The sequence below is a fragment of the Anomalospiza imberbis genome, chromosome 1, assembly GCF_031753505.1.
Source record: "Anomalospiza imberbis isolate Cuckoo-Finch-1a 21T00152 chromosome 1, ASM3175350v1, whole genome shotgun sequence".
NCBI lineage: Eukaryota > Metazoa > Chordata > Aves > Passeriformes > Viduidae > Anomalospiza > Anomalospiza imberbis.
Window position 1 is genome coordinate 117,197,281 of NC_089681.1, and position 23,800 is coordinate 117,221,080.

The 23,800-nt window shown below is 39.4% G+C and overlaps 2 protein-coding genes across 4 annotated transcripts in view; one reads left to right on the forward strand and one right to left on the reverse strand.

The window, feature by feature from the left end:
* BTD (biotinidase) lies at window positions 1-10,562 on the reverse strand. Of its 3 annotated transcripts, none has more exons than XM_068207829.1 (5): window positions 10,431-10,562; window positions 8,885-8,958; window positions 5,424-5,658; window positions 3,701-3,850; window positions 1-2,324 (listed from the first exon to the last, which is right to left on the reverse strand). In XM_068207829.1, the coding sequence occupies exons 3-5, from the start codon at window positions 5,652-5,654 to the stop codon at window positions 1,140-1,142; spliced, it is 1,566 nt and encodes a 521-aa protein (XP_068063930.1). In that variant the 5' UTR covers window positions 5,655-5,658; window positions 8,885-8,958; window positions 10,431-10,562; the 3' UTR covers window positions 1-1,139. The 3 variants fall into 3 exon arrangements, with proteins under 3 accessions (XP_068063930.1, XP_068063951.1, XP_068063941.1); XM_068207850.1 differs by lacking the exon at window positions 10,431-10,562 and adding an exon at window positions 9,222-9,236 and having other exon boundaries at window positions 8,885-8,917; XM_068207840.1 differs by lacking the exons at window positions 8,885-8,958; window positions 10,431-10,562 and having other exon boundaries at window positions 5,424-5,915.
* The window catches only part of HACL1 (2-hydroxyacyl-CoA lyase 1), a 21,107-nt gene continuing 7,286 nt past the window's right edge, over window positions 9,980-23,800 (forward strand). Inside the window, exons 1-10 of the mRNA XM_068207814.1 lie at window positions 9,980-10,134; window positions 11,096-11,200; window positions 14,806-14,846; window positions 15,390-15,470; window positions 18,100-18,172; window positions 18,672-18,749; window positions 19,731-19,825; window positions 20,237-20,349; window positions 21,929-22,064; window positions 23,240-23,345. Of these exons, the coding sequence (XP_068063915.1) occupies window positions 10,078-10,134; window positions 11,096-11,200; window positions 14,806-14,846; window positions 15,390-15,470; window positions 18,100-18,172; window positions 18,672-18,749; window positions 19,731-19,825; window positions 20,237-20,349; window positions 21,929-22,064; window positions 23,240-23,345 (885 nt within the window). The 5' untranslated portion in view covers window positions 9,980-10,077. The remainder of the gene's footprint in view (window positions 10,135-11,095; window positions 11,201-14,805; window positions 14,847-15,389; window positions 15,471-18,099; window positions 18,173-18,671; window positions 18,750-19,730; window positions 19,826-20,236; window positions 20,350-21,928; window positions 22,065-23,239; window positions 23,346-23,800) is intronic.

Here is a 23,800-nt window from a genome sequence, read left to right on the forward strand (position 1 = left end):
TTCACCAAAGGAACAGTTGTGTTTATTCCATTACTCAACAGCCATTACCCAGATGAAGTCATAATAGCCAATAAGACCCCATAAAATTATAATGCTTGAGAATAAATTAACTTGTCTAAATTTAACCCCAAATTAATAACCTTTGAATATTCTCTTCCCAGTTTCTTCACTGCAGTAGAACTGCTATAGCACTTAAATCTAGTTATTGCTCTGGAAAAAAAGGGTGTGTTTTACTCTGCCATCTGGCACATGAAGCATTGATGCAAAATCCTTGCTGTCCCACAGCTTATTATGTTCTTTTCATAACTCCTCTTGAATAAATTCATGAACAGCATAAAAGATGTCTTAAAACAGTCTTAAAATGATTGCTCTTTTAAACAGGGAAAGTTAAAAGTACTCAAACAGTACATAACATGGCCACTGATATTCAATGCTGATGTTTTCTTTGAACATAATTTCTTGTGAATTGTGTCTTGCTGCAGTCTAGGTTTTCACAGTCATTGATATCCTGTTCCCCAGATTAGCTTTTCTGTAGATGTCTGTAACTGTAACATTCATTAAAGTGTAAGAGGATTACAGATACCCGAGTGGCCAGTCCATGGTAATGATTTCAACTGGGCGGTTTTGACTCTAAAAAAAAAAACAATCATGGCACCCTAACCAGAAATCAGAACCTCAGCAAATAAAAGCTGTATGTGTGTACACCTTCATGTTCTTGTCCATGTTATGCACAATATTTGTGTCTTCCTTTGCTTTCTTTTGTGGTTTTTTTTTTCTTGCAGTAGTTTTCCATTCTGTTAATTTCCATACTCCCAGCCAGGACCCCCAAAAACCAAAGGATTAAATTAAAAGGAACAAATTCAGTTGATATAAGAAGTGTTATTTTCTGGTATAAATCATCTCACCAGATCACAGCAAGCCTTTACCTTTGCAAGGCAGTTCTTTCACTCTTGGTAGGACATAAACTGCCAGGATACAGCCTGTACGTACAGCCATTATTTCAAATGTGGGACCTAATCAGGCAGTGATGGGACAAACACACCTGAACCTCGAGCAAATATGGATATTTAACAATTTCTGTTAAGATACAGACTCTGAACATATGGGCAGTTGTTTTCTGACTCAGTGAAGTATCTGTGCTAGTCCTTTTCATACCATCGTCCATAGAGAGCAGCTGTCAGGAGGCCAGCAGATGTCCTATTTTTGCTGAGGAAATAGTAGTTGTTTTTCCAGCCCATGTGATCAGCAAAGTCCAAGGTAATACCAGATGTCAGCAACAAGGGAAAGATGTAAGGAGTGCTCATATTTCCCCATAGATGGAAATCTATCAGAGCAGTGGCATCTGTGACCTCCTGTCCACAAGTGCTAAAGCTGAGACCACCACATTTCACCAAGGCACAGGCCTGGACATAGTATGTGCCATGCACTGTATGGAGCCCATCAAAAACTCCCAAAGCATATAATTCCTCAGTTAGAACAGCTCTCCGATAGTTCAAGTAACAACAAAGGGCATTGGCACAAACCTGGAGCTCTCCCTTTTCCCCCCACAGTGGAACAAAAGTGAAGTTGTCATACATCATTTCTGCATAAAAGGAAGGAGGTGACTGTTCCTTTCCTTTTTCAGATACACTGCTAGGAGTCTCTTCTTGCTCCTTATAGCAAACTTCATCATCCAGTGAGGTGCTCGTAAAAGTCCTGCATGAGTCATGTAAGTTCTCTCTAAATCTTTCATTACTCTCTAAATTGGTTTTATAATCTGCAGTAATCACAGGAATTTCTGCTACTATGAGCTTGCCACCATAACTTTCCATGTTGTGGTAGATGAATGATTTGACTGGAGTGTATATGCCACTCCCTGTCATGCCCAAGGTAGGGTGGTGGATGTTGGCTGCTAAAATATTGACATTGAAAGCTGTTGCAAAAGCTTGTTGAAACTCTACAGCAGACAGAAGTGGGAGCTGGTTCATCCAGGCAGTTGGATAAACAATTTGCTTCAAACTGTATTGTCTGATGAGGTTCACTGCAGGCTCAAAAAAGAGTATATCAAAGCAAGTGAACATGCCAAACTTGCCAGCAAAAGGGGTGTCAAAGAATGCATATTCTGGCTCTGGAGGGGTGTCAAAAGCATACTCAAAGTACAGATTGTGTTTGTGATACGTGGCCAGCAGCGCGCCGTCCGCAGCAAACGCCACGTTGGTGTTGAACTGGTACCTCCCGTCCGATGGGCACTGAGGATCTGAGTGCTCACACGGCTGCTTGGTCCCTAAGTTGGCCACAAGGAATATCTTGTTCTTCAGAGCCATGCAGCTCAGGCGCTGAACGACCTGGAGAACAGCATGGAGAAATGTGAACGCTTCAGAATGTGATGGAGTAAATTTTACTTAAGCATCTATGACTTATTTAATACTTTCCAAATTATTATTTTGGAAATTCAAAACTGAACACGTTTAACCATATCTATAAAATTTAAAAGCACTGATGATTTTGTGACAAGAGTTACTGGAAGCAGTAGCTTTGTAGGCAGAAAGTTATTTCAGAAGTTTATTTTAAAACAGCTCTGAAAAAAATTGTCTAGGTTTTATTTCCTCAGAAGGAAGGAAGTAAGTAAATCTATTCCAAGGATGTTAATTTTTAGAAACTTGTGACTTTTAGGAGCACCAATGGCTTTAAAACACTGTAGGTCAATTGAAAACTTTGCCAAGGCAGCGCAACATATCTCTGTGTGCCTTTAGAACAGCAAATGTCTAATAATGATCATCTGCACCTGTACGTTTTTACTACAAATTTTGAAAAAGCAATTGCTACCTATGATTTAGAGAAGCAGAGATGGAAAGGGATAGACCTTGCAAATTACGGCAAAGAAATAGAAAACGTTGCAGACCACTTTATTACTGGGATATTTCTTCCATAACACAGAGTGGTGTACCAAAGACTGACATTACTGCGATCTCCAAACAGCATCTGAATGGCAAACTAAGTTCTTGCTTGCTCGGCCATGATCATTGGTAACAAAGATTCAAATAGATCATTGTTTACAACTGCGATTCATGTTCACACACAAATCCCATTCACTAGGTACAGGCATGATTTCTTTCATTATATTGATTACTGGAAGAACTAGCAGTCTGTATTTACTGAGCATGGTTATTTTCAGTTCAGGTACAGAACAGTCAGTGACAATACTATTTTTGTAACATCCAGGTCATATCTTATGTAATCACGCTTGGTCCGTGCCAAGCTGTGACTTCTATTACGTTCTAGCAGGTAAGTCCTGTTACTTGTGCTAATCATTTGACAATGATTGCTGAGTCAGAATGCTGTGATGTCATTAAGTCATTAAAGCCAGGTAACAAGAATGCACCAAAAGGGAAGATACTACTGTCTTGTTTTATATAAACCAACGTTGTTCAAACTAAAACCACACACAACAGATCATACCAGAGAGCAGTAATCATTTCAGAGGTTGGGGAGGAGATGACAAATCCAGATGGTTCATACAGAACTGATCTCCTTGCATGTATGAATCTAAACCCTCCTCTGCTAAGAAGGAAACCAGCAGAGCTTGAGCATCCATGAAAACAAAATCTGGTACTAGGAGTGTTAAGCTTCTTGCTTACTTCCCTAAGCAAACCAACTTGAACTATTTCCCACTTGGAGCATTCAGTAATCCCACCCCTGCAGGCATCACCCCTATGTTTACCTCTGTGTCATTGTACAAATAGGGCTCTCTGCAGGGATTCCACTTCCCAGAGTGTGAATACGGAATGAAATCCAAGTAAGGGTAAATGGAGCTTCTGGTGAAGTTGAAGCCATGGATTCCATCTTCAGGAAAAACAATGATCTGTGCCCCCTGTGTGTAAAACAAAGACATGTTTTGTAGGCAAAGCAAAGGAAAATGGGGGGATCTCATGGGTAAAAAGAGAGAAAGTAGGTTAAGGATAACCCAGTTATGTTTTGCCAATAGCGCAGCTTGAAGATGTCTTTCCTTCAACTTCATAGTAGGTGTAACTATGTAGTAGGTGTGTAACTGTGTATAAAGAAAACTTGTTTAACCTGACACATACCTTTATCTTGAAAAATAATGCATTTGACATCATTTTAAGGGCATGCAAATAAGAGCATACTGCATCCAATTTCTTACCAAAGGTATCCTCCCTTCACACAAGTTATGAGAATGTCATAATTCAGGTTAAAGACTGATGATGTTAAAACTTGTCTTAATTTTTTTATCAGAATGATGCTATTTGCAGATACACTTTGTCAAAGGTGCAGCATCACTTAATTAATTAGGTATTGGGTGATCTACAGCTCCCTGAATTTTTCCAAAGCAAATACAGACTAACAGACACATGCATGAAGAGACATCTCTAAATCCCATTATAGTATAGGGTTGGACAGGGTACTCGGAGTGTTGATTTCAGAAACAGCTTCACTGTGAAAGCAGTTCACAGTCTGGTAGAAATGTAGCCACGCCAGAGGCTCTGCCTGAAATTCAGGGAGATCTGAATTGTTCCTAAAAATGAGGTGGATTCTTCTTAAGTCAGACACAGCACCAGTCACTCAAATTCCTGTTAGTTTTCAAAAGTCAGCTCAAACGTGTTACCTTTGTGATGGCTTTGGGATAATGTATGTGTCTTGGGTGCAGGGCTGCATAAAAATTGCTATTATGCTTCTGCCCAATAATCTGAACTTCTCAAAAAAAAAATAATATCATGTTTTCAAATTATATAAAAATAGTAATTATTCTCTCCCAGAACAACAGATCTCTGAAAATTGCAAGTCAGTTCTTCTCTGTGTAGGGCCAGTAAGACTTGCTTCCTGTCACTAGAACCAGCCTGGGTTTTCTTGGGAGGGGAGGAAAGAGGGTTGTGCCTAAGAACAGCTGGCAATACTAGTTTCTCTCCTCTAAATATATTTAGACTGAGAACCATTCCGTGGTGGGTAGGAGAAAGGAATGGAAAATTTTAGTTCCACAAAGTTGTTAAAAGCAGAACATTCATTTCCAAAGCGTTTGACTTCCTTCGTTTTTAGAAACATTCAGGAATTTCCATTGAGAGCACTGGAATAAAACCAAACCCGAGACAGCTGCCAGCAAGACAAACTTTCAAAGAAACCCTTCCATTTCAGAAAACAGAAAGGAGGTAGGTATTCAAACCAAAATAGAAAATTAATTTCCCTATACTAAATAACGATGGGTGTGTTTTTCCAAGCTTGGAATAGCCTGAGTCAGGCGGGATGCTAATTCGCTGCTTCTTTTTCAGAGCTGCTGGCAGGTCAGATCGTCTGAGAACCCAGACCATAGTTATGGATCTAAATACGGCTTTAGTTGCCTGGGAACACAAATGTGAAAGATTATCTTCAAAAAGCACTTCTTCTATATATACCCAGGGCACACACAAGTGCTGCCTGGAGCTGGGCTGCACCTGCCTGGCAGCAGCCAGCACTTGCTGCTCATAGATGTCGAGGTTCCTGCCCATGAGCTCCAGCGCGGAGCGTCGCTCCACCAGCGCCGCCGGGGTTGGGCTCAGGATGGACTCGTGCTCGTACACGGCCGCCACGTAGTGCCCCTCCCTCCTCACTCTTCCTGAGACCACTTGATAGAAGAGAAAGCAGATGGACAGCTTCCAGCACAGAGTCACCATGGTGAATGCCATAAATCTAGAGGAAAAAAAACCCAGACAGGTTGGGCAGGGGGGAGCTTGAGAAAAATATCATGCCAGGAATTTAAATTTACAATTAAATGTGGATGGTAACTGAGGCTCTCAGCAGTGTGGTGCTTTTAAGTTCCTGAAGGACCACGTGCATTTTGTTTCTAAACCTTGAATCCATCTACACTGGTTCTTTAAACAGCTGTGTCCTGGTCAAAAGCATTTAAGCTTTATATACAGTTCTAGTGATCTCCTTGCTTGGTTTCCCTTTATAATTAACATTCATTCATAGATTATTTCACCATATATATCAAAACATTTTTAAGAAAAGTTTAAAGCAGCTCACAAATTTGCAGTTTCTCCTCCATTCAATGATGGGAGTTGTATTTAAAAGTAGCATTTCCTAAAATTACTTGGAGACTGTATTTAGCAGTCAAGCAGAAATAGGACTTATTTTATCAACATTGGAACAGATAATTGCCAAGAGAATTACACTAGACAATACTTCTGCATCTATCATGAAAATGCTTTTCCTAATGGATTATGAATTCACTGTATTCTAACTCCACATATGAAATAGGCAAATATTTCCCCTACAATGCTGTTTTTGAACATTTTTATAAGTGTTGAGTGCAATTCAGATCTGCATTCCTCCCACGCAACGCAGATAAGTAAGTTTAAAAATGCTTTCATAGTAACAAAAATAAATCAAAGAATCTATAGAAAATGGAGAAAGTTTGCATTAGTTAGCTTTTCTTAGAAAAAAATGAAGAATTATTGAGTCTGGAAGGTTGGGGCACTCTCAGCAGTATGGGCTCCCCATGTAACCTTTTGACTTCCCAAGTTAGGAAAGGACTTAGAAGAAGGACTGACACAGTCAATGGCTGTGCAACAGTTCAGAAAGACTACAGAAATGCCTTTTTATTCAGAATTACTCTCACAACATGAGAATTCTGTATTTGTCACCACAGTGTCACTAGTATCATTAAGCAATTAAATCTCAAATATCAGTGAAGTTGAAAGAGCACAGGAGAGATTACTGGTGCTATATATTGATAGCTCTAAGTTCAGTTACTGACTTTTTAATTGTATTTGCTCTCTGGGAACTTGTATCCAAGAAAAAAAAAAAGTTTCAAAACACTCTTAGTGCCCTTCAGTCTTCGTGATCCACAGCTCCCTGAATTTTTCCAAAGCAAATAAAGACTGACAGACACACACATGAAGAGACTTCTCTAAAGCTCAGCAGGAAAAAAAAGATCAATTCTAAACTAATCACAGTCTTATTTTTATTCATGTTCTGTTAAATGTAGTTTTGTACCTAAAAAAAGAAAGTCTATAGCAAGTTAACTGAAAAGATCTCTTTGCTGAATTCCAGGATGAAAAGCAGCTAATAACAATCCTCAATACTGCTTCTTTTTTCCCTAAACACCAACTGCTTAGTACCTAACAATGAGCAAATGGCAAAAGCATTATGTAGGACAGCAAAATTATAACCTTGGTGCCCATGGTCGACAGAAAAACTGCTTGCTCCACCAAAAGGTCTTAACATGTAATAGTGACACTTCTAAGGGAACAGGAGTAACTTAGCTGTTCAAATGCTGCTAAGCTCAACTACATATTCCTATTTCCTTGAGCTTTAATTAGCCAATATGTCCATATATACATGCCTTCAAGGGTAAATTTATTTAAAGTATGATGAAAACAGAATAAAACCTTGGCCCGTCTGTAATCCGATGGATTCAAGATACTGCATTTATGTAAACAGTTTTGAAAAGTGATGTATGACAAGCTATCGTTGCTATTCCGCATGTTGAGGAAAACATTTGGTATTTTTGGGGAGTGATTTGGCAATGCATACCAGGGATGGAGGGGCCTCCCTGTCCTGTGCAGCTCAGCCTTGCAACTGAAATACCAAAGCACATGTGAAGATATAAAGCAGTAGCAGGAGGAGGGAGTACAGGGGTGAGAAACCTCTAACAGTTAAGGAACATACTGAAAATAAACAACCTGTGTTGCACTTTACTGACAAAACTCTCTTTTCTATTTCTTGTCACCCCTTCAAAGCCAAAATGCCTATTTAGGGCAGGCATGGGTTCTAGTCAGCTGCTCCTTAATAAAGTTGTCAACTAAGATCTAATTAGAATTCATCATTACTAGTGATGGAAAAAGCTGTAGAGTTTCAGATCACGAGATGGAATTGCTATGCATTAGAAAAACTGCCTTTTTAAAATCCAAACACACTAATTAAAAAAAATTAACCAGTAATGAGCCTCTACAAAATGTTGTATTTTACAAACATGCTTGGAGAGGTCTTACTTTTCTACAAAGTTTCATTTCCTGGTGGTCAGAAACACTCAAAAGTACGAATCTGAATCTTTTGCTCATTTAGATGCACCAGAGGTTTAACACCGAACGTGCAACTACACAAGCCCATCTGGCTGAACCTGGGGCAACTAAAATAACTCCTCTGAGTCCAGCTCTGGGTTGTGATTACTGCTAGTCCTACAGATGATGGCTGAGCACTTGTGTGACTGCTCCCTAAAGCCTTTCCCTAGTCTGACAGCTTAAACAACAGGACTCTGCTCTCATGGATTGCTTCTAACACACAGAGCCATGAAAAGCCCCAAGGCTGGGCTTGGGTGTATTAAACTTTCCAGCCAAAATAAGGATACCAAGAGGGTTTACTCAGCCCTTAGGCTGTTGAGATTCCTAACAGTGTGTCTCTGCCACACTCTGGATGTTTTTACTACTAGAAAATGTTACACCATCTCATAAATCCTTTCCTTGAAGAGAAGTTAATTTGCTTAGGATCTACAGAGCTGTCACGTCACCTCAGCCATGACTTTAAATTTTCATTACCTGAAATACTTTACAATTTTCTCTCTTTTTACGTCCCTTTCCTGTGATTTATGTGGTCCTTTGCCTGACAGACAAGCTTCAGCAGGATCATGTTGCCCATATAGAAATGTTTCATAGCAGTATTACTGTCATGCAGCCACAATATTCCAGCTATAGTTCCCCACAAAAGGTAAAAAGACTGGTGTCCAAGTTTGGATGCCAAGTTTCCCCCCCAGTCACACTGCAGCCTGTTTTCCTACTCACCTTTTCGGAACCATCTGATCTGTGTGTTGTGAAGTAAAGCATCCAGTCACTCACTTTTCAACAGCTTTGAAAGCTTAGAAGTCTGTCACCTGTCACCACACCTGGATGTATACACGGAGAAAAGCATCACATACCCTTCTTCTTCACACTTCTACACTCAGCAGAATCTTGAAATAACAGAGGTAGCACAGCACTAGTCTGGGTCATCCTGAGTGATTAACTGCAAATGCATGTTAAGCTATGCCCAACATATAGTATAGTAGCATAAACTGCAACATAAACAGTAATAATAGCAACATAAACACTAATGATTACTAGGCAAATATTCAATTGGCTATGAAAAAATAAAGTGCTTTTTATGTTGAATGATAACCATGAATTGTGATGTTGCTGCCATTCCGCTATATATTATACAACGTATTTTAAAAATACGTAAAATATAGTGAAATTCAAGGGGTTTTCCACTGATACCTCCTGTCTACTGCTTTTATTTGCTGCATTATATTACAGTATTTTATAATGTAGGTTTTGTGAAGGTTTTTGTCATCCATGCCATCTGTGTTTTGTTATCTACGTTTTGTTGTTGTGTGGCGCTTGAGGGCGAATGGAGCGCTGCTGCCGTCGGTGGTTTGGCTGGACAAACCGGGCGGTGGCACGGACAAGCCGGACCGCGAGGCAAGGACATGCTGTCACCTGTGTCACTTCAGCGACACGTGCCGGGATGGGCAGAGCCGGAGCAAGGGCCGTGCGCCATCCCTCAGCTGGGGTTTTGGGAGGGTGTCCGGCACTCCTCTGGCGCTTCTCCTGGTGCGCGCCGGCCCCTCGCACAACGCCCGTACTTCGCCCCGCCGCGTGCTCGCCACCTCTGACCAGCTCCATACAGCCGGAGCGCTCGGGGGCGGCTGCCCCGGGTACCGGGCGGCCCTGCGGCTCACGGAGGCCGCCGGGGCGGCAGCCGGGGCGGCAGCGATCCCTCCCGGCGCCATCCCTCCCGGCGCCATCCCTCCCGGCGCCATCCCTCCCCGCCCGCCCCGGGAAGTCCCGACCGGGGCCGGGTCCCGCGCGCCACCCCGCGCGCCTCGAGCCTCGCGCTGCAGGGCCGGCGTCTCGCGGCCTCTGATTGGCTGCCCGCGCTGGCCAATAGGAAGCTACCCCGGTCTCCGCCCCGCGCCGCCCGCCAGCGGGGTCAGGGGTGGGTCCCTCAGGCCCGCCCCCTCCGCTGCCTGATTGGCCGAGCCGCCTGTCAGTCACTGCGCGCGCCCTTCGCCCCGGCTGCCGGTCCCGTCCGGCCCGGTCCGGCCCGTTCCAGGCGGGCAGCGGGGCCGGCATGGAGGGCGAGGCGGTCAGCGGGGCGCAGCTCATCGCCCAGGCCCTCAAGGCGCAAGTAAGAGAGCGGGGGCGGTGACCGGCAGCCTGCGGGCCGGGATACCTGCAGCGAGTGGATGTGCGCGGCCGGACTCACCCCGACCGGCGCCGCCGCCGCTCTCCCGGGGGCGGACGGAAAGGGCTCGCCCCGCCGCTTTGTGGGAGGGCGGGAGAGGAAGGGAGGTTCCGCCGCACAGCCCCAGGAGCGGCCCGGCCGCCGGGCGGTGTTCCCCGGGCCGACACTGATTCCCCTCTTCTGGAGGGCCTCCCCGTTCCCAAGCCTCCCCCTCCCGAGCTCAGCCGATCCGCCGGTACCACCAAGCGATGCCGAGGGTCCTCTGCGGCTCTGCCCGTGGCAGCTGGATGTGCCTCCTGCGCCTCCTTTACGGTGACGAAAACTCCGTGTGGTCTCTAAACTCGAGATGCGGCAGGCCTGGCACGGGTCTTGGGAGAAGACTTTGCGTTTGGCCTGTGAAACATAGAAAAGTAGTTCAGTTGTAATCCAGACAAGCGTAGTCTTCTTCATCTCTGTGTTTCTGTGGGCACGGTACTTCCCCAGCCATTTCTTGGGGGCTTTTTGCCGTTCATTTTCTGTGAAAGTGTGAGAACACAAGGTGCCATGAGGCATTTTTAGAGTAGAAGCTGACGTACTGGGAATCAGGAATGTGACATAGCAGAGATGTCCCAGGTAAGAATTGCTCAGTGGAAAGCACTAAACACACTTTGATTGAGGCACTGAACCATTGTCCCCCTGCTTGTAGACTCCCAAAATTCAGGGCTTTCACAACCACAGAGGGCTGAGCTGCAAACATCAGCTGATGTTTCCACAGTGACCTGTGAGCTTCTCTGTGACTATATATGTTACATTTTAGTTTTAGATTGCCTGTGTAGTCAGCATGTCTGTGTTTGTTAGCATGTGCTTATTAAAGCTGTCTTTTGGGAAAAAACAATCTGACTTTTCTCAACATTTTTCTTTATAGAATATTGAATATATGTTTGGCATTGTTGGTATTCCAGTTACTGAAATTGCAATTGCAGCCCAGGCGGTTGGAATAAAATATGTGGGAATGAGAAATGAACAAGCTGTAAGTATATATCTGTAATGGGACCAACCCTTTCCTTAACTGTTTTACAATGCAATGAAATCCAGTTTGAGTTTTCCTACTAGAAATAATGTGGTCTCTGAATTTTCGAATCTATACAGGAGCAGCCACTGTTATTTTGGAATAATAGAGAATATTGGTGCATTGGGTTGAGTGTTTCTTTGCGCCCTTCTCTCCCCACTTCCATTTTAAAGTGGCCCTTCCTTTTCAGTTAAGGGAATTGCATCTTCTTTCATTTAAAAATGCCATTCTCCAATGAGGGCACAAGGATAGGAGGAAAAAAAAAAAGAAAAGAATAATTTCAAGACAGCATGTGATGGAGAACAGAAAAATTATAAAAAGTTATCTCCTTCAAATTATATACTGTCAGATATTATCTGCCAGGTTTTGAGATGCTCATCCAGGGCTTTTTCTTTTTCTGTAGATTTCTACACACTCCCCAGTATTATCATTCTCACTCCAACTGGTTGTATTTTAGTTCTTTTTAGGACTTTATTACCTGCTCCTTTAATTTTTCCCCCCTGTCTGTGTGGTGTTCTTAAGTGCCCAAAGAGGAAAGTTTTCCTGTTGATTGATAAACTTATTCTGACAATTTAAATAATTACAGGTTTTTTTCCTTAACTGTGTTTTAAAAGCTCACAGAGCAGCAAACCATAGAAAGTAATAATGCTTCCAAGTGCTCAAAATCAACCATGAGCATATACTTAGACTCTCTTATTTATGTATATTTCAACTTTATTGTGTAGGTGTCAGAAATTAAGAGCCAAGCTCCTCAGCATTTTGGTGTTACGCCCCTAGTTCTGCATTTGTTTGGTTTCCCACAGTAGTAACTCTTTAATCTCTGTAGTCTCTAGTGTGGTCTGAGGTTGAAGATAATAACCTTGTGTTTATAGGTTGTTTTCAAGGGTTGCTGCAGAAGATGGAGAGCTGGCTGCTAGCTGCTGAACTGGTGGCAGAGGGACCAGCAACTTTCCATACCTGATCTACAGCAGTTGCCAGTTTTCCTTAATTTATGTAGTTAATAGCCTTTAGGATTGTCCCAGTCCTTAACAAAATATTGTCGCAGTAGTTCTTTTAAATCAGGTGGTTGTAAGCTGTTTGTTTTTGCCGTCTACTCCTTACAGTGTTATATTGGAATGTGAGAATTAGAGGAATGCATGTCTCCATGGAAAATCTGTAACATATGAGAGAGCCAAGTGTACATGAACATGTTTAAAAGGTGTATTTGAGTCTTTGAAGAACTGGCAATTCGGCACAATCTTTATGTTCCTGTAGGCCTTTTAGCAAATATTCTGGTTTTAGCTGTGGTTACTAACATGATTAAAATTAATTTCCTCATGTGTCTGTAATTAACAGTGAAGATTGCTTTGCATTGCCAAATGAGATTGCTGTTCTGTTTGTTAGTGTTTACTAGATGAAGGAGACAAAAACCACTCAGCTGATCAATAATAAGCTGCTTTTGCTTAGTGGAATGAACATTGCACAAAGACTGGTTTTAATGTCAAAATGTCAGGATTTCTCTTCTCTGGGGACTCAAAAAGGAGGAATGAAGCTGCATCTTGTAGTGAGTTTTGGTTTGTTCTTTATCCTCAGTGGATAATAGAGTCATTTCTTGGCAAAGAGTGACAGGTTATGTATAGTATATTCAAGATATACTCAATATATACTCAATAAAACATAGTTTTAAATGTCTCGGTTGTGTGGTCTGGCTCTGGAGGATGTGTATACAGCTGCCTCCTTTATTGGTGAAGCCAGCTGTATATGATCCATGGAAAATTAAGGGTTTTTCTCCAAGGGTTGAGTTTCTACCTCATTTCTAGGCCAGATGTAGCAAAATAATTTCCCTGTAAAAGTGATAAAATTTAAATTAGTAGTGTTCATAAGAAATATTGCCCATAAACAAGTTCAAACACAATAAAATCTCATGGTGAGATAATAATCAAGCACTGTACTTGTTGGTTGGCATCCTTATGTTCTTATTCTGCCCAGGACGATGGTGGAGTCACCATCCCTGGGGGTGTTCAAAAACGGCTGGATGTGGCACTTAGGGCCACATGACAAGATGGTCATTGGTCACAGGCTGGACTCAGTGATCTTGGAGGTCTTTTCTAACCTTAAAAATTCTGTGAAAAGCTCATAAAACTGCAGAATAGAAACACCTAATGAAAGCATGAAGCTAAATTAGCACTACCAATACCCATAAGTTGGTCTCCTGTGGCCTGTAATGTGGTGTAAGTTTGCCAGAAGCAACCCACCTGCAACCACATGCCCTTTGAACAGTGAAAGCTGTGTTGCAACTTCACAGGGTCATGTGTTTTTTGTATCTGTCCTTGGCTAATTAGACATTGCTGCAGTTGTTTAGAAGACTGATAACCCAGCTCAGTTCTAAACTTCAAAACCTCCTTTACTATATGGTTATTTGTTAACAAAACACATTGTTTATGTTAGTTCTTAGTCTTTACTAATAATTACCACTACATATGCAAAGCAATCTCTTGATATTTGTATCCTAAGTTAGTTGTGAGCATACAATATGCTGGAGTTTGTGCAGCTGTGAAGGGAATAAGGCTCAAAGAACCCTTTAATAATGGCAGCTGGAACCAAAGTGGGCATCTTATCACGAGAGTACTCAATTATAGCTAAAAGCAAATCTTCACTCTATTTAAAAATGAAAGAGGCAGGTTCTAAGGCCAGAAGCTTACTTTAAAAATTACAAAATATTGCAAAGTGAGGAATTTTCCATTGAGTGTTAGAACTCGCTGATTTCAATACGGGAGTATGAAAATATGAGAGACTGGGCAATGTCACATGTGAATTGTTGAGTTCTGTTGTCACCTGTAAACTTCTTGATCACATGCTGTCATTTTGCCAGGTGAAATTTATATCCAAATGTTTAATATCACTACAGGAATACCTTAAAAACGTGCTTGGCAATAACAGTGCTGATGAGCTGTGCCAGCACATGCTGTAGATGTTACTTTTGTGATTTTTATTCAAAACATAATTTTTCTTTAAATGTGTGGTACCAAAGTGGAGTGAGATGTATTTCAGCAGCTCAGCTTGTAAAAGACAATCCCAAACCATCTAATTATTCTCTCCAATGTGAGATTTCAACCTTTTGCTTGATTTCTGAAATGCAATTCAGAATGGCTGCATTTCTGCTTGTTGTATTTCTCTTGCAAGTCCTTCTTCCATGTTCATATTTATCCAGAAGGCAGTGGAAAGCAGAAGTTTCATGTTTGTTCTGTTTATTTTTCTTCCCTGGTTTTAGTTGGGTTTTTTTATCTGATTGATTTTTTTTCTTTTTCAAATCCCAAATAATCCTAACGTAATGTCTTGTAACAACAGGAGCCTGAAATGTGGAGAGAAGTGGAGAAGAGTCTTGAGATTTTTCATATTAATCTTCATGGACACTTCTAATAATGTGAAGGGTGAAATGGAGTTTTACTTAAATGTAAGCTCCTATGGTCAGGGAAGAATCTGTACTTGCTTATTTTCAGTATTTTTGTTGAAAGTTATGTACAAAATATCATTAAATGTATAAATAATAATAGTAGTAGTATCATTAACTCCAGTATTTTCAACAGGCCTGCTATGCTGCATCTGCTGTTGGATATTTGACTGGCAGGTATGTAAAGAGTGTGTAAAGCTGTTAAGAAATGCTCACTAGTTAAGAATTACCATTTTTTATCTCATCACCTGGAATAGCAAGTATCTCTGCCTGAATTAAATTTCAGTAAAATTTGTGTTGAATCAGATGCACTTCTTCCAGTGTGAGCTTTCTTCGTTGGTAACTGCTGATAAAGTGCAGTTGAGAAAACTGCAAACATAACCAAATTGTATATAAATGTTAGATGGCAGAGGAAATGTGATAGAAGTCAGGAGCTGTGTTAGGATAAGCCTGTATGTATTGCCCACTTCTGTGTGGGTGGCACATAATTGTTCACTTGCTTTTCTAATTGGATTGATCAGCTTCATAGTTTCTGATTTCCATGACTACCTGTAGTCATTCATACGAATTCCTAGCCAGTCATGAGTTTTGGTGACATGCGTAAAACTTTGTTTTGTATTTCAGCACCTTACTAATTTTTGTTGATTATTTATTTGGTGTTCCCTGTGCTCACTTTCTTTTTCTCTCTTCCTCTTTTTTCTTTTTGCATTTTCTGTGTAGACCAGGAGTATGCCTTGTAGTGTCCGGTCCAGGTTTCTTACACACCCTTGGTGGGATGGCAAATGCAACCATTAACTGCTGGTAATTTAACTGCATTTTCCCTTTAAAATTCCAGTAACTGGGTGTTGTTACTTGTTTCAGATGTTGAGCTCCACAGTATTCCGTATTTTACGTTTTTTTCCCCTTTCATGTGGATAATGAGAAAGGAATTCTTCCTTTATCAACCTTAAAATTAACTTAGTTACATTTTTTATATTCTCATGGATAAAATTCTTGGTTTTGTCCTACCTCATTTTGTGTATATTAGAAAATCTATCAGTATAGCTGGTTGTAGGGATGTGTTTGAAGATGAAGTCAATATTAGCCTGTAATGCTGTCATGATCGTGGAGATCATCTTAAAGGTGTTTCCTAAATTTAAATTCATACTGCCTTTGAATTACTGTATTTCATACGTGAATACATTGACAACTGCATTGTTAAAATCCCTGTTTGCTCCCCACGCAGACATTTAGAGCAGTAATTAAGTATTGAATTAAATGATGTACAGAGGGATAGTATTTACTCCTGTAAGCCTTCACTGAGATGTGACAGCTTTGTCTGCCACTGAAAGCTGTTCAGAAAGCTATACTGAGGTATTTTGGGAAGAAGCTGTAGCAATACCAAGCAGATATGTTCACAGAACAGAATGTGATCCCGAGCACTGTGATCTGGAACACTGAATTAGCAGTGTCTGATGGACAAGGGAAGCTCAGTAATGGGAACACTACAAATCAAATCTGACATTTTGAAAAAAGTCCTCTAGTGTTCAAATTCTTTTTTTAAAATATGAGTTATTGACTAAAGTTTTGCTGTCACTATTTGACCTTAGACTAAAAAAGATTATAGGAAAACCTTGCTTTTCAATAGTTAGGAGTTTGATTATAAGAAAGAAGTGTGCATGTAATTTACTGTGGATTTGCAGGAGATATTTCTGAGGGTAAACTGCATTTTCAAGGGTAAAACCTCTTGGTACTTCACGCTGAAAATTATCTGCCATACTGCTGTCTCTTTTCCTGTCTCATTCTGAGCAAGATTTTGTACCTCAGTCTGGCTATGACAATAGACTCCAAAGTGTGTGATAGTTGGTAAGATTTGGAGTAAACATAAGCATGCTGAAATTGCAGTTAATTTTTTTTTCAGTTTACTTAAGTTCTTCTCCTGCAAGTCCATAAGACTTACCATTATTAGTTTCATTATAGTCAACTGTTCTTTCTGCTTCACTGTTGTTTTTGCCTTGCTTTATAAGCACTGCTCATCAAAATGTATACAATATTGTGACAGTAGTATAATGATTTCCTTGAGGGAAAAATTTCTTTCTAGTCAGAATTATTTAAAACTTCAAGGGCAAAACTAAACCTTCTCAAGATACAGCTATTGGAGCTGGCTTTCTAAATAGTAGACCAGCTTTGCAATTGTATGTCATTATTGGGAAGTAGTAGTTACTTTGTTCATTAAAATATTTAAATAAATTTGGAAAAGTCAAGTGAGTGGAACATAGGTTTTGTCGCTGTCAAACGGTCTTGGATAAGTAATAATCATTTTGCTGAGGGGAGAGAATAAGCAGAATGAAATATGTAGAGCAGCCACCAAGTGAGTTTTTCCATAACGATTTTTCATGGAGGTGAGATGCAGCCTGAAGTTCTCATCTCACTGCTCCAGGGGATTTGAACTGAGATTTTTGATTTATGGCACAGAAATGGCCTGGTTATGAAGCTCGGATCTAGATACACATATCCAAGTCTTATGGGTGATTAAATTTAGGATTATGCATGGAACATGTTTTAGCTTGATACATTATATAGATAAATGCAGTCAAAGGAAAGGCCATATCTGAAGAGAAATTGTTTAAGAGAAAAAGCCTAGAAAGCTGTAGACCCAATATTTCAATATAGTGTGGATGAATAATGAGATTAATAAAACAACTTTCATCTGTTGACCCAGCACTTGGCATTTTAAGGAGTTTGACCTACAATTTGAATAAAAGACAGATTTTCATTCACTGTAGTAAAATTATTTATTATATTTTGTGTAAAAATGTGCTCCTGTGGAGTGTATAACCTTCATTGTAAAATAATACTGCCTTCCTCGCATAGCTGTGAAGTGATTTAAATCCAGGACTGCTTGCAGGCATGTTAATTTTTTGTCTGTTTCTTTCAGTTTTCAATTTTTTTTACTAAAAACAGAATGGAGGGAGTTGTGCTCTCAGCCAGCTAAATTTACTGTGTTCCAAATTGTATACAAAGAAAACATAACCTTTTGGAAAATTGTATCCTAGCTTGTTTCTTAGTTCTCGTGCTTGTGCATGTTACAATATCCTTTATAAACACACATCTTAATAGTTTTTGGACCAATCAATACTTTTTAACTTCTTATTAGGTGTTGTCATTCCCTCAAACCACTGTGTCACCCACATTATCAAACTTGAATGAAAATTGCTTGTAATAGGATTTGGTTTTAGAACTTCTGTGATCCAAGTCACTTAATATGGCCAAATTGTCCCAAAACTGGTGACCCAAAAGCTGCTGGGAAGGCTACTGGCTGACACTCTCATATTTAGAATCCGTTTCTGTATTCTGTATCTATTCTTTTAGAGGTCTGTGGATGTTATGTGTGTATATATATATATACTCTTACAGGGGTTTTTTGTTTGTTTTTAATATACTTTTCTAGGCCTTTGATTGTTATTGGTGGTTCTTCTGACAGAAATCAGGAAACCATGGGAGCTTTCCAAGAATTCCCACAGGTACACAGACATATAACTTTCTGTAGGAAGATTTCTGTTTAATAATTCTTGTTTCTTCATTATTGTAGAAAAAACAATCCCAAACACTAATATTTCCTAGCAGATCTTCTAATGCTGTTGATTTGCTCCATCTACTGGTTTAAAACTGACATTGTGTAAATACAGCAGGTTGCCTGGAATGTCTTTGTCCCTACTCATGTTGGAATTCATACTCTGTTTTAGGTTTTCAGCTTGTATAAATTTCCTTTTTTTGTTCTGAGATGGACAAAAGCAAATGTCCAAGAAAATAAACCAGTTTATGAAAAAAAAAAAACCAAAAAACTTAAACACTTGGAGGAATGAGTATGGTTTTGACAGTTTTCACTAGCTGCTACTGCATTTTTCTCTGGGAAAGCTTCCACCTTGTTGCTTTTCATCTGGTATTTCTTTCATTTTATTCATGTGGAAATGAGCAAATTACTTTGATTAATCAATACAATGGTTATTTGCCTTTATTCAGGTTGAAGCTGGCAGGCTGTACAGCAAGCTGTCTGTCCGCCCAAGCAGCCTGGAAGTTATTCCTGCTGTTATTGAAAAGGTATAAAAAAATACAAAATGAACAATGGAACATCAGGTAACAGTCTCCTGTTTAAGTTTTGAGGATTTATTTTTGTATAGTTGTTATTCTAAGTAATTTGCTCCGGCAGATAGGAGGTGATGGTTGATTGAGTAAATTAACAATTGAGGAGGTTCTGCCTTGTGAACAAAGTTATGGAATAGGCTAGAAATAGATCCTAGTCCAGTCTGATGCTTACTGATCCCTGCAGAGATTTTTGTTAGCTTCAGATAGAGTTGGAAAATTTTTATTAAATAAATGCTTTTAGGGAGAGTTGTAATAACTAGAAATGTAATGCTTCAGCTGTTTTATCACTGTCATGTGAAGGAGATTTGGAGGAGGGCAGTAGAGATGGTTGTGTTTGGGGTTTGAGTTTGGTTGTTGCTCTGTTGGTCTTTTTTGAGAGTGAGAAAAAACATATCCTTATCTCAGTGCTTCAGAGAGGATTAGAGAAGTCTTTTGGTACTGCTGTAGCAGCAGCCCTTCAGCCGTGTCAGCCTAAATTCTGCATACAGTCATACTATTTGCAGAAGTGCAAATTCAGCACAGCATCTACCTGCAATAGAAGAACTGGGATCAAAAGTAATAGAAAATGGAGGCATTGGTTAGCCTGGTTTTACTCTGTGCTACTTTAAGTAGAATTCAGCATGAATGTTTAATTTTATATCTCCAAACATAACAGCTGATAATGCAGTTGTCTCATTGCAAATTAAACAAAGAATTTAGAGTCTAATACTGTATACCTGCTAAAAGGCTCCAGCTGGGATATAAGAGAAAGTATAAATAGCTGTCAAATCTTTGTTGTTGGTATAAATCAATCCATGGAAGCTTCCACTATGATGAATCAGCAAAATAAAACTGTGTACCTTGTCTGCCTACAGCAGAGTTTTCTTGCTTTTTTGCATATAAATATTTTAAAATCCTGTCAAACAGTGATTAAAATTGTGATTGTATGTTTTCTAGGCTGTAAGAACCAGTATGTATGGTCGTCCAGGTTCCTGCTATATTGACATACCTGGGGATTTTGTGAATCTTCAAGTGAATAAGAGCTCTGTCAAGTGCGTAAAGATTACGTTCGTTATTTTTAAAGTCACTGAACAAAAGAAAATTAATTTATAGATCAATTTCATATTTTATTTTCCTGAAACAAAAAAATCCAGCCTCTAAATGTGACATCCCATCATAACATGATACAGATTACAGTTTGTAATGAAATGTGCAAAAAAGAATGAGTTAATATGGTAATATAATGATGTCACTCTGTAAATCTCTGAAACACTACCTACAATATTAAAGAAACAAGGAGGGGAAGCTTCAAAGCCTGTTTTGAAAAAAATATTTCCTATTCTAATAAATGCTGTAACATGGTGTGTAGCAACTGCAATTTTATGCTCAACAATAGTTTTTGTCTTTCAGTATTTCTCGTTTTGAATTTTTCAGAGAGCCTCTTTTGTTTTGCTTGACTTCAGGTACATGGAATGCTGCCTACCACCTCCCATCAGCATGGCTGAACACTCTGCTGTATCCAAAGCAGCCTCTGTCATTGTTCTTTCCAAGCAGCCTCTGCTCATCATTGGCAAAGGTAGAATACTTTGATGGAGCTTTGAACTGTGCACATTCAGGACAAGAGTAGATGCTTTTCCCCAGAAGTGTTACCCATCTTCTTTTTAGTCCAACCAACCAACCAGTAGTAAAAACTCAAAATTCTTTGGAATTTAATGTTAAAATCTGCTCTGGTTTTAGAATTTTTTTCTGTTCTGTAATAGTTTATTTTTCATCTAGTTTAAAGAAAAATCAATTGATAAAATACAAGCTTATATAGAAAAAGTCAGATAACTGTTGTCTTTAATCCTAGAGCCAATACCAAGGGATCACTTCCAAAATTCCAAGTAACTTAAATTCTATTAAAGAAATTATATTCTCTGCTGTGGCATATATAGCAAGAATCAGAGTAACCAAAGGTCATTTTTCTGTTGGTTCTTGCTGAAAGTGCCAGCCTACCTTTGTGGAGATGTACAGCAAGACAGCAGGTGCTGCTGCTGTTGCTGTTTTACAGACTTTTCATTGTACTCTGCCAATGTAATCAATTCCTGGAGATGGGGGGGTAATTATTTTCTGTGCTGGTTCACTTCTTTTGTGTCTCCTTGTGGAGTGTTAGTTAGTGCAGTGGTGTTTCTGTTGAAAATACAGGTCAGTTAGGAACAGAATTAAAATAACCAGCTCATTTAACCCAGGATATTTTCCTGCAGATGTGGGGAACAATCTCTATCTATGTTTAATTAGGGAGTGCAATGATTGAAATTAGATGGATCTTATGATTGATTAGGTAATGAAATTGAAAACAAAAGATAGACCAGAAGAGATTATGTTTTTTTTTTCTCTCTGGCTGGATAGACATGAAGAAAAGGGTGTTTTCTGAAACTGAAAGGTGGAAAACTGAAAAAAAAAGTGTTTTGTCAATGTCCACAATTGAGAATCTACTCAACAAATGTACCTGGACTTTGTGCTGTATATTGTTTTTAGCAGATTTTTTGAAATATTTACAAAAGTATATTCTTCAGGATATAAGACTCACAGATTCAAGCCATTGCACGAGGACCAGTCAGTTATTTCAGGTTGCTTGGGCAATGTACTGCTGCAGCATCACAGGAAATGTGTGCACAAACACATAGTTTTGCAAGGACTTGTTTGTGCTTCTCTCTTTTCACTAAAGGCTTATAGTAGAGTCTTTGGGCAGGTTGTTAGGGGGCAGGGGGTAAGCAAGAAATGACATTACACAACATAAAGATCATCTTATATTGCTGCTGCAGAAGTCTCTGTCCCATAATACCAAATTTCACTCACTAAAAACTTGTCATTTTAAATAAACAAGATTTCCTATTTTTCCCTGCCCTGCTTCATAAAAATTGATAAAATAGTTCAGCTGAAGTATTACAAGAAACCAAGCAAACAAAACTTTTTGTTGAAAATATGTGAAATTTTAACCGCAGATATCTCTGGTTTGGCATGTTTAGTTTTGAGTTCTTCAGAATGAAAAGTAACAGGCAGCTTTCATAATGGGAAACAGTACTCCTTCTGCCATAATGTAATCAGCTTAATTGAAGTTCAAGCAAATACAGTTGGTTTCTGTAGTATTAAGCAGTCTCTTTCATTTCATTCAGGTGCTGCTTATTCACATGCTGAAAACAACATCAGAAAGTTGGTGGACCTTTGTGGACTGCCTTTTTTGCCTACACCAATGGCAAAAGGAGTAGTTCCTGATAACCATCCAAATTGTGTAGCTGCAGCAAGATCAACGTAAATATAAAGCAAGGCTTCTAATCCTAACAGCTGAGAAACAACTCGGAATTTTGGTGGGCTACAGATGCCAGGGAAGAGAAAATTCCTACCTCAAAAATTTTTACAACAATGTTTTGCACTTCACTGTAGAGCACTGAAGATCTTGCTGGAAAAGGGACAACAGATTTAAGCGGATCACTTTAAAATGCTGATTTTATAGGAAGATACTTTGAGATATATTATATTCTGTAGCTATGAAACCTATGGCAAGTAGATGTATTAATGTTGCTAGTGTGTATTTCATAACATAAAACAGAGCTGGCAAACAGTTTTATGTTCAACATTTAACTTTGTGCACTAGACAAACTCCTTTTTTTACTTTAACACCATAAACAGAAGCTTGAACTGCCTAAGTTGCAGTAGAAGTTTTGCCAGCTGTTGTCTCTGTGTGATGTTTGCAATACCCTGTCACTAAATTTCGCTTTTATTTATAAAGAAAAGTAAGATACAAACTTTGAAATCTTTACGAAGATTTCAAACTACACTGAAAGACTGTGTTTAAAGTAATTTTTAATAGGGTTTTTTTTTGGGCTTTTGGCAAAATAAATGTGAATGGACTCTAAGAACCCTACTATGTATGAATATGCACAGAGTTGGTTTGCAGATGGAGCTTTTATATACCCTGAAAGTAAAATGCTGTCCATTGATGGACATCTTAGCTTTATCACTGTTAAGCATGCTGCTAGGAAGAATGGAGAATAAAAGAATATACCAAATATTGTCTGCCTATCTGGAAGGTAAATTAATGGGAGACTAAGCTGAGAGGCCCATACTAATCTTAATTTTGGCACCCACTCTTGCCAGTGTCACAATAGTGAGTCTTTTGCTTTAACCTCAGCATTATTCTAGCGTCTTGATGGTCTCCTAATGTAATGATTCCTCTCCTATATATGGTATAATAGGAAAATAGTAATTAATTTTCTTCTTAAGTTCCTTAACTCAAGAATGGCTTGGTGATTGGCTGTATAAAAGGATACAGGATTTTGAGGCTAAGCAAGCAGCTTAGAGGAAGAAAGAATTATCTGTGTATTCTGGGGCTTGCTGTGGTGATTAGGATTGCTTCTAATTTTGCAAAGATTGTTAAATGTAATAGTGATTCCTTCTTATCTGGTTCTGCCATTTCCCTTTATTAGGGCATTACAGCATGCTGATGTAATCATCTTGCTTGGTGCAAGGTTGAATTGGATTTTGCATTTTGGTCTTCCACCAAGATATCAACAGGATGTAGAGGTTATTCAGGTAAGCAGGAAAATCATTATCACTTAATGGAAGTCTTCTGTTTCCAGCATTGCCCAGAGCAATTACTGTAAATTATTTTGGTAATATAATTCATGTGGCAAATACTGCCATATGGACAGTGCAGTATGGTGCATATAGCTATGGTAATTCTCCAGAAATACTTATGATATCTTTAATTATTGTTTTTACTTCCTTATTTTTTCAAGAATGCTTACAATATTGCTAGTATCAAGAGCTTGGTGCTGCTGTAATGAGGAGGGCAGACACATCTATGCAGTTGACTGATACAGGGTTAGACTCAATACTGTTGTGATCTTTGGAGCATTGGAATTTCTATGATTGAAATAAAACTGTCTTTGAAATTGTGGAATCTTTCATATTGCTCTCTTGGCTGATTTTTTTCTGAAAAAGAACTGCTTTCAGATCCTGTCATAATGTAAGAGTTCAGTCACTCA

Excerpts from the sequence above, each read along its gene's own strand:
- BTD (XM_068207829.1), bottom strand. The coding sequence starts at position 5,654 with ATGGCATTCACCATGGTGACTCTGTGCTGGAAGCTGTCCATCTGCTTT. Across the intron at positions 3,851-5,423 it reads TGCTGGCTGCTGCCAGGCAG|GGGGCACAGATCATTGTTTT; the intron begins GTGCAGCCCAGC and ends TTTTACACACAG. Across the intron at positions 2,325-3,700 it reads ATTTGTACAATGACACAGAG|GTCGTTCAGCGCCTGAGCTG; the intron begins GTAAACATAGGG and ends GCTGTTCTCCAG.